Raw genomic sequence first — 10,832 nt, forward strand, 5'->3', positions numbered from 1 at the left:
AAAAGAAATGATAAGGACCTGATAAAGTTGATGAACCTTGATTCATCGTTCCTGCATCTCATGTTTTCCCATGTATATCATCTTGTTTTAAGGTTCCTGTCACAAATGCTATTCTTAAATTGTTAACAATACCCATTTAAATAGTTTTTAAAGCTTGCCCACCTCTATCATTCAGAAATTCTATTTGCATTAAAAAAAATATATTAAAGTTATTGAAAAGAAAAACAAGCAATTCCTGATGCTAATGATAAAAAAGAAAGTGGGGATTTGTTACAGTTTGTGTAAAATGTTTGATATTTATGCATCAGTTGATCCATTTATGAGAATGCTAAAAACATTGTAGCGTTTTCGGTTCAAGAAATTGTTGTAGAAGTGCAAAGTGGAACCACAACAAGTTTGAATGTTTGTGGAAGGCCAAAAAGCTTTATAAACGTTTGGGAACTTTTTGTATTCATACTAATTTATGAGAATGCTAAAAACATTGTAGCGTTTTCGGTTCAAGAAATTGTTGTAGAAGTGCAAAGTGGAACCACAACAAGTTTGAATGTTTGTGGAAGGCCAAGAAGCTTTATAAACGTTTGGGAACTTTTTGTATTCATACTAATTTACAGATACGAACTGTTACAAATGTCAAACATTTATTGTTTGCTCAAAGAGAACACTCATACCAAAATTTTTAAATTTATAAATTAGTTGAGAACTTTTTTTTTGTATTGTAAATAATTTTGCATTAGGTAATTAACTTTATAATTTTGCAAATTTATTTATTTTCGAAAGCATTTCTTTTTATGCATTTTTCAAGTCGTCGTATGATATCTTATGTTAACCCGCATTTGTCATTCTCAATGAGTGCTCTCATGTGAAACGATGGATCAGTGTTCTACCGTGTGGTACAATACAGGTTTTATTGTACTACTTTTTTTTATAAAAGTATTTCAATGTTATGGAAACATTCTAAACACAAAAGAAAAGTTTGTTATTAAATTGTTAGTAACTGTTTTATCTTTAACAGTCTAAAGGAGCTGATAGGAAACACAAAACAGACAGAGATAAATATGAAAAACTTCCACAATCTGAGCAGGTATGTTCCATTGCTGTATTATGAAAGAAACCTAACTTCGTATATGTAATAACTAATTTTCTGCGCTGCTCCTCAGTAAAGAGCCAAGCAAATCTGTTTTAAACTATTGAAAAGTTTTCTTTTCGATGTGTCTCAAATGTGTTTAATTTGTATTCTGTAATGCAGAATACAGTAATGGGGAATTTTTAAAATACTGTAATCTTTAAATTTTTCAAAAAAATAGTGTTTACAAATTTAAAAGAACAAACTAAAAAATACTTAAGTTTATTGTCTGCTTAAGAGTTTACACCTCTAAGTAATGAAGTGAACTACAGCAAAGTCTTTTTTTTATTCTACTCAATTTAAAAAATTCAAAAGTTTTTTATAGACCATTTTCAAAATAATTCATAAAACATATGCATTGCCATTGTTAAGTTTTGTTATTATACATAGTGCATAACGTTTTTAAAAAGAGCTTATTTTTGGTTTTTAAAAACCCTTAAAGGTTTTTTGTCGAGTGTTTTTGAAAAGTGCTTAATTTTCACTTTTCAAAAATTTGATTTTTTTCTGTACCGTGTAAATTTTCGTAACATATTTTGAAAAAGTGTGGTTTTCACATTGTTCTATTTAGCGCTTTCACAATCATTTTACAGGTTTGGTGAAATACTTGCGAGTCCGCATGTGCGTATAGTGAGCTGGGTGCAGTGAGATTATTGCACTCATGTGCAACTCTGCTGCATTTTGCAAGATATTTTCAATCGATTTCAAGCTTCATTTTCCACCCTCTGAAATCAAACCAAAAAATCTCTTAATCATATTTTAATGGCTAATATAATCAAGGAAAGGGTTCTTTGTCAGAAACTAGTTATTTTATCATGATCATGTAAAGTCTTTGAAAATTATTTTGCATTTTGTTAATGTATATAGTGCTTAAAAATATTTCTTGAGTGCTTAAAAAGTACTTAAAAGGTGCTTATTTTTTGTTGGAAGATTTGGCTATGCACCCTGTTATAATTTTATGTTTGAAGCTATAGTATGTCATGGGTATACCTATAAAAGATGGGACCAATTTTTACTTATCAAAGCTGAAATTATGGTTTATCTTAATTAGATAAAATAGTTATTATATTGACGCCCGCTGGCTGAGCGGTAGCGCTTCACGCTGTCGTGCCACAGGTCCCTGGTTCGATCCTCGGCCTGGGCAAGGTTGACTCAGCCTTCCATCCCTTCAGTGGGTCGATAAATGAGTATCAAGCATGCTTGGGAACTAAACACTGGGGGTTCCGCGGTCGGCTGACCACCTGACCGGAACATCTGCTCCTGCACCCCAGAGCCCAAGGTCAAGAAAACTGAGATGGGCACAGTTGGCCCTGGCCCTCTAGGGCTGTCACGCCACTGAGTTTAGTTATTACATTATTAACTCAAGTTCATTATTGTTTGTTTCTTTTTTAGCGCGACCTTCAACCCTCTTATCAGTACACATTATTCACTGCTGTAAGTCAATTTTTGTTATTTTCAATTTGTTTGTTTATCTAACTAAAACTCACACTGATATTTATTGTTTTCAGAGTCCCCTGAAAGCTGAAAACAAATCGGATTCTGGTAGCAACTCACCATCTCCTTTGCAATATACCTACATTAAACCCCAGTCACCCTTAGTATCAACCACTGAAGTGTAAGTTATCTTTGAGATACTTCCGATAGAAAATCCCGGTTATTTTGGTACAAACATTGTTTAGGAAAGTATTTAAAAATTAACAATCAAAACCATAAAGGGTTGAGAATTGGTTACAAAACTGTGACCGGAAACTGAGGTCAGTTATTGAACCTTTATTTTTTATTTGTATACATTATCTTGATTTTATGTTTTGTAAGGATTATTATCAAAAATTTTCAAATAGGCCCTTGCCTTCCAATGAAGTGACCCAATTGGTCAATACAAATTTTCCTCCTGACTTGCACAAACCATAGATATCCTCAATAATAGATAGACCATTGATTAGAGTCCCCTTGCTGTCAGGCTAGCCATGAGAGGCTTTCCTGTCCATGTAGCGCAAATATTAGTAGTTCATTCAAAGAGTAATCTTAATTCTTGATCCAGCAGCTCTTTTGTCTTTTGACGTGTTTAAAATTATAAGTTTAACAGCTACTATTAATAATATATTTTTGACAATTTTGGACACAAAAATGAGCAACTTACTATCCCCCTACCATACTTACAAAAGAACATTTTAAAAACTCATGTTGTTTTTTGCATTAACTTTCAGGGTGCGTAGCGTTTGTAAAAAGTACTTAAAGGTGCTTTTTTGGGGATTTCATTTTTAAAAGCTTTTAAAGGTGCTTTTTTCAGCAAGCGTTTTTAAAGAGTGCTTTTTTTCCCCCTTCAGTGATATCTGGTGGATCCCATGCATTTCACGAAAAATGGGGAGTGCGCTACGTAATCATTCACGCGGACTTCATGTCGTATCCACGTTATGACTTGCGCATGCGCGCACACTTGAGACCGAAACCCGANCTTCTGTTTTCTCTTTTGTTTGTTCCTGTTTATTTTATTTTACTTCTAACACTTTTTTTGACGTAGGGGGTAAGGGTACTTTTGTTCAGGGTCAAGTTGAATTCTCTCGGTGATGTGGGAAAGTACTGATTGTTTCGCTTTACGCCCGTTTCTTTTTGGGTTTTTTTTAACGCTAAAACTGTTTATAAAAGGCTTTTGTTTTTCAATAATATCATTGATTGAATATGAATTTTTTGAGTGCTTGAAAATTTTTGTAAAGTGCTTGAGAAGTTTTTAAAAAGTGCTTATTTTTGATTCAAAGATTTGGCTATGCACCCTGACTTTGTTGTTTATTGTAGTAATCTAATTTTAGGTGTAAACTAAAATGAAAGATATGACTTGGTACAAAAAAATGTACATTTTCATTCATGTTATTCGTGATCACAACGCTCGAATACGCCATCTGGGGGGGAAGACTTGATCACAAATATTTGATAATTTCCTGGCATTTATTAAATCACTGTCAAATAAAGCATAGAGTCTGAAAGTTAAAAGAACGAATTTGTAAAAAGCGCTTTAGAATAAAAAAAGACTATTTCATGTAAACATGAATTAAAACTTCTTAATATCTCCTCATATTTAACAAAGCCAATTTTTTTTATTCAAAATCATTTTGAATATTAATGAAAATTGATTTCTCCTGTTAAGTTTGTCTTTTAAAAGTAGTGAAGTAATGATTACATTTCGAAAGTAGTTTGTAGTCATTGCATTTAAAAAAAAAAATAGTTGTAGTTAACTACAAAGGAAATTAAGTTTATCCAACCACTGGTCGTAAGCATTCTGTTACTCGAGTCGATTTTCCTTAGAAACTGAAGATGTTTAAAATTGCCATTGAATTTTTAAACAACATGTTCTGAAAAACTTTGTAAAAATTTTGAAAATATGTATGTGATATAACACAATTGGTTTTCGCCACCCATCGGTACTGTTTTTGCCATTTCTATTGTAGTCTGGATCTTACGATAATCTTTATTTTCCCCTCCTATTACAGATCAACCTCTACACCATCTGTCACTTCCAGCCCACAACATTCGAGTGATATCAAAGATTGTGATGATGTAACTTTTCATTTTCTTTCTTTTTTCCATTTATATTTTTAAAAATGTGTACAGGGTAATTCAAAATGAATATAGCGATTACAAGCGGCTATAACTATTTAATGAAAAATAATTTATCGATAAAATTTACGCAGAATGAAGAAGGAACTTCAACATTTTTTGTACATGCATCACGACGGATCATGGGTTAGAGTCCCCTTGCTGTCAGGGTAACCTTGGGAAGTTCTCATGGTCTTCCTCTCTATGTAACCAAAATGCTGGTTAGTTCAATCAAAACGTCCTCCATGAAGGCTAGTTTGTCCCAATACTTGATCCAGGAATTCCCTTGTCTTCTAGATTGGGTTCAAAATTACAAGGCTACGTAGTTGAACACAGGTAGTCGTAAACTCGAAAATTGGGTCGACTGCTGTTCAACGACGGTTATAATTATAATACATCACAGATTTTCTGCTTGATTTCAATTAGTCACACGGACAACATCTAGGCGGTAGTCCATTTCACGCCATGCATTCTAAAGCATAGGTGCAGTCACCGGCGCAAGTGCTACTTTTTACTTTGCATAAACATCCCGTCTCTTCAAACATCCTATACGATCTGCGTATGTTGTTCCCATTTAGATGTTATTGATTGTAACTCTGACAAAATCTTCTCTGCACTGTGATAATGGAACGAAAATTGTTATATTCTAACAACGCAGAGTGCACGGTACTCGCCATTTTCAATAATGAGGTCTCATATACGCAGTATTCTGCTTCACTGTGCCTTACATAAAGAAACTTTGAAGTTCCACCTACATTCTTTGTTAAGCTTATAGATATTTCTTTCTCATTAAATAGTTATGGCTCTTTGTATGGCTTAATCAGTATATTCACTTTAAATTACCCTGTATTATAAGTACAGTTTCTTATTTGTATATATCATTAACTGTACTACAGAATTAAAGTTGTCTATTTTCAAAATACATGCTGTAGTCACTGTATTTTGCAAAGAAAAATTTCATGTAGTAATTTTTATAAATTTTGCTAATTTCATATTTTTTTCCTGTTAGTTCAAATGTATATAAGTATAGTTTCTTAAATACGTTTATAAGTATAGTTATAAGTAACGCTTATACATATAGTTTCTTATTAGTATATATCATTAACTGAGCTTAAAGAATTACATTTGTCTATTTTCAAAATACGAGCTGTAGTCACTGAATTAAATTTTTAACAGAAATTTCATGTAGTAATTTCTATAAATTTAACTCATTTCAAATTTTTTCTATTAGTTCAAACATATATAAGTATTTTTTCTGAAATACGTTTATAAGTATAGTTATAAGCGTTTATAATTATAATTTCTTATTAGTATTTATCGTTAAGTATACTTACAGATTTAAATTTGTCTATTTTCAAAATACATGCTGTAGTCACTGAATTAAATTTTGCACATAAATTTCATGTAGTAATTTTTTTATAAATTTTACTCATTTCACATTTTTCCTGTCCATGATTTCATCTCTTTCATAAAGTGCGCAATTAGGACTCGTGAAAATGGCAATTCGGCGAAGGTGGTTCGCCAGGCAGCCATGGCCAACCGAGAGTCTGAATTCCGTTACAGCCTTTTCACGGGGCTTATCTAGAATATTGTGGTCAAAACTTTTCCTCCAACTTCTTGAAGAAACACGAGAAGTGAGCAAGGCTTTCCATTTTTGTCTTATCAAATTTTTGATACTATGTTTTGGGGAATGGAAAGAGCTAGAAGTGTTTGACTGTTGAATCACTTGAGTGCACTTCTTGGCCAACGTATCTGCTTGTTTGTTGCCGTAAATATTGCAGTGTCCTGGAATCCATTGGAGTGTGATTTGTCGTCCCTCAACTTCTCCAGAAGAACTCAACAATCTGAGACATTTTTAGAGATGGGTATTTCTTAAGATCCGAAGCATGTATGGCAGGTTTGGAATCGGATTCCAAAATGTTCTTTATTAGTTTTATCATGGTGCATAGCATTTTTAAAAAGTGTTTAAAGGTGCTTATTTTTGATTTTCGTTTTTTAAAAGCCCTTAAAGGTGATTTTGTCATTGGGTGCTTTTAAAGAGTACTTAATTTCCTTTTCGAAAATGAGATTTTTTTCATTGCCATGTCGATTTTGGCCATGTATTATTCAGAAGTGTCATTCATATTGTTCTATTCAATCGCAATTCATACAACCACAATCTATTTTGGCGTCCCGTCGTTCCATAGCGTATGAAAGCATTAATCATTTTACATGTTTGATGAAATACTTGCGTGTCCCCATATGCATATACTGCGCTGGGTTCATTGAGATTATTGCACTCTCATATGCAACTCTGCTGCATTTTGTAAGATATTCTCAATTTCAGGCTTCATTTTCCATCCTCTGATATAGAACCAAAAAAACCTCTTGATCTTTTTATAATGGCTCATATAATCAAGAAAAGATTTCTTTTTTTAGAAAGTGGTTATTTTATCATGATCATATAAAGTCAGAAAATTATTGCATTTTGTTAATGTATATAGCTCTTAAAAATATTTTTTGAGTGCTTAAAAGGTGCATATTTTTTGTTGAAAGATTTGGCTACGCACCCTGTTTATGAGTAATAATTTAGAGTAGAATATCTTATTGCTTTCAATTTTGATTTTATTTATTTAGAATATAAAGTATAATGCTAAAAAATTGCAGTAATGTTTTATAGCAGCTAACTGAGCAGAGGCTTGTGGTTGATTTTTATAATTTGGAATTCATTAAAAAATAATATTTTAATTTTTTGAAGAATTAAGTTGCAACTTCTATAGTTGATAACTTGTATTTTGATATTTTCTACTCTTTCAAAACTATACTATTTGTTTTGCCAGGTTTTATCTTCGTATCCAGATGTGCCGTCTTCTCCCCCGCAGATAGAGGAAGACTATTTCAACTTGACTATGAGTCCTGATCAAGTTAGAAACTGGTTTCACAAAAAGAAATTTAACAAATTTTTACAATGCTTCGCATTATATTCAGGTTAGTTGATTTGAATGATTTTAAAATGTTGGGAATATAAAATTAATTTTAAATAACTTTCTAGGATAAATTAATAATAATATTTAAAAAAATCAAAGAAAACCCATACATAATTCTTGCGCATTTTTTTTCTTGAAGACTATGATATCTATATATGATTAACTGTTTAAATATTAAAAGAAATTGTAAAAAGTGGGAACCTGGTACACTAGACTGTAACATACAGTTAACAGTTATTGATTTGAGCATAGATGTTGCATGAGGGGTTGCACACTTTTTTTTTTTAAAAAACTGTTCATTTATTTTTAAGTTTTATGTATATAAGCATTTATATTTTTTATATGAATGTATATTTATACATAAATGTATCTATAGAAAACAGTTTTCTAAAAATAAAAAGTGTACCCCCCTCACATTACATCAATGAGAAAATGCAGCTAAAAAGGAAGAAAAAGTGAATTAAAACTAGTTGGAACACAAAAGATTGAAAAAAGAAAAGAAAGGATAAGAAAATGGACAAAAAATTAGTACTATGTTATTAAGTGCTTTCAAGCAGCAGTTGAGAATCGTGTTTTTTAATTAATATTTTATCTTTATCTATAAAAATATTTGCATTATCTATACAATACAGAATTTTTTTTCTTCTTATAAAAAACGTTTTTTTTTTTTCAACTTAAAGGGGTAAAACAATATTTAACATTGAGTACCTAAAGGTGGAAAAAAAGAAAACTAATGTGCTTATAAAAAGTCACTTTTAATCTATCATTTCAAAACAAATTTCAAAAAAAGATGGCAAAGACTTATATTCGAAAAAAATAGTTGATATTTTTTCAGGAATTAAATATTTATAGAAGAAGTTAGAGTATAAAAGTTAGTTCAAGTTAGAAGTTTTTCCAGGCATTTTGTTTTATCAAAATGTAAGGAAATCTAGATTCATTTATTAATTAATGTGCTTTATTTACGCATTTAGCTAAAGAATTGCTCTGCTTAAGCAGGGAAGATATCATTGAGATATGTGGTCCTGCTGAAGGCATCAGATTATACAACTGCTTCCATATTCGGTGAGTTATGTAAATTACGTTAATCATAGCTGTTGATAAACAATTAAAATTACTCACTCTGTTTATTATTTGCCGGTTAGAAAGTGCTGAAGTTTTGAAACTATTTAAAAATAAATATCCTTTTTTCCAATTTTAACATCTAAAAATGTTTTTGGAGTATTAAGAACTAATTAATTATTATGTTAATTATTGCGATTAGTATTTTATTTAATTGAAAAAGGAGCGCATTCTTTTGCTAGTTCAAATATATTCAATATAATTTAATTGATCTTATATTACAGGGGTGGCCAAGCTCCTTTTTAGTCGAGCCATTTTTACAAATTTGAAATTTTTCGCTAGTTGCAATTAAATACATATTTAAAAGGTATTAAAATTAATTTTTTTTACATAAATTATATTTATTGAAAACATATTTAAAAAAAAGTAAAAGTACAAAATATGTGTATTGAATTTAAATATTAAAAATTAAACACATTTATTTATTTCTCTTGATAATTCTTTAAAATTTGGTGAATAATTGGTGACAGCACTTCTCAGTAATTCTTTGAGATGCTGGTTAGTTAATACTGATAGGTGTTTGGATTTCACGAATTTTAAAGTGGAATAAAATGATTCACATAAGTACGTTGTTCCGAGTATTGAAATAATTCGACAGGCAGCCTTTTTTAATTCAGGATACTTCGATTCTGGTACAAATTTCCAAAATTCAGTAATCGACGTCGACTTATATTTTCATTGTAGAGCTTGATCTTTTCTTGCATCTCTATTAATTCTAATTCTCCAGATGCTTTTTGTGTCATAATTATATTAGAAATGGAAAACTCACCTTTAATTGAACAACATTGCACTTAATCTTTCATATTTGTTCTCAATAATTTAAAAGACATTTTGAAACACATACAGAATGATAATAATTTTTTTAAATATAATAGCACAAAAATGAAAAAGGAACTCTGGTATATTTATCAAATAATCCTTCAAAGAGCCGTATGTGGCTCGCGAGCCACAGGTTAGCCACCCCTGTTATATTACAATGGAATGATAATATTTCTGCTTTTTTTTTTTTTTTTTTTTTNTTTTTTTTTTTTTTTTTTTTTGCCTAGTTGAATAAATTCTTGTGGTTATTCTTAATTTTAATTATCTAAAAAAATGTATTCAAAGTATTAAAAACTAGTTAAATACTTAAATAATAGTTTTGGCAATCAAATTTATCTTGAGTGAAATGTAAGATTGAAATTGCAGAAATGAAGTCAATAGATGAAAGCCAGTAGATTTTTTCTTCTTTTTAATTTCTTAGAGATTTTAAAGTAACTTCTGTGTTCTCCCTAAGGGCGAGCAGGGTAGACCGCTCTGCATGCCCTCTGATCCCAATAGATTTGCCTTTTTTGTAAAAGTATAACCACCATCCCTTCAAACATTTCCTTTTTTATTCAGGTTCCAGTTTTAAAAAAATTATTCACGACTTCTAAATAATAATTACACCCTGGTAAAATTATCTGTGTTTATAGGTTTAATTCTGATTACTATTACAAATATATACTTTGCTAGAATTATTCCCAACTCATTAAAGTTTTATAAGTATGTTTAATCAGGGGGTGATATTAATAAATTTTTTAAGTGATTTTGAATTTTAAAACTATTTTTTTTAAAATAAATGTTTAAACCAGGTTATTCTGCTCCAAGACCGTAATTTAATTGTGTAACCAATTTTTACATTTATCAGGGTTCCCACGGTCCTTGAGAGTCCTTGAACTTTTTTTGCTAAATTTAGGTCCTTGAAAGTGCTTGAAAAACGTCTTAGGTCCTTGAAAAACTTGATAGGTCCTTGAATTTGTCCAATACTGCCGGCGGCCCTTTTTATAAAACACCCGCGGATCTTTCTCGTTCTTTCTGTTTTGTTCCCGAGCTCTCTCACGTGGTTTTTAACGCCACCATTTCTAACCTGGCCTAGCGTCTTGGTGTCTGCCAAGCGCGCGGACCACAGCAGACAATCAATGCGTTCGGGGCGAGACTCCACTTCATCTTCTGTCGCATATGCTTAGATCTTCTTTTTTCTTATCGAAACTGGAATACTCTCGAATTTCGTAACAATA

At 31.1% G+C, this 10,832-nt stretch overlaps 1 protein-coding gene across 2 annotated transcripts in view; it reads left to right on the forward strand.

The window, feature by feature from the left end:
• LOC107454225 (transcription factor CP2) overlaps nucleotides 1–10,832 on the forward strand; it is a gene marked incomplete in the record, with an annotated part of 52,827 nt that overhangs the window by 31,818 nt on the left and 10,177 nt on the right. For both annotated transcript variants that reach the window (XM_071182779.1, XM_071182778.1), the window contains 6 exon segments: nucleotides 1,013–1,081; nucleotides 2,513–2,554; nucleotides 2,629–2,735; nucleotides 4,606–4,672; nucleotides 7,531–7,678; nucleotides 8,649–8,739. In XM_071182779.1, the coding sequence (XP_071038880.1) occupies nucleotides 1,013–1,081; nucleotides 2,513–2,554; nucleotides 2,629–2,735; nucleotides 4,606–4,672; nucleotides 7,531–7,678; nucleotides 8,649–8,739 (524 nt within the window).

The sequence above is a fragment of the Parasteatoda tepidariorum genome, chromosome 6, assembly GCF_043381705.1.
Source record: "Parasteatoda tepidariorum isolate YZ-2023 chromosome 6, CAS_Ptep_4.0, whole genome shotgun sequence".
Classification (NCBI taxonomy): Eukaryota; Metazoa; Arthropoda; class Arachnida; order Araneae; family Theridiidae; genus Parasteatoda; species Parasteatoda tepidariorum.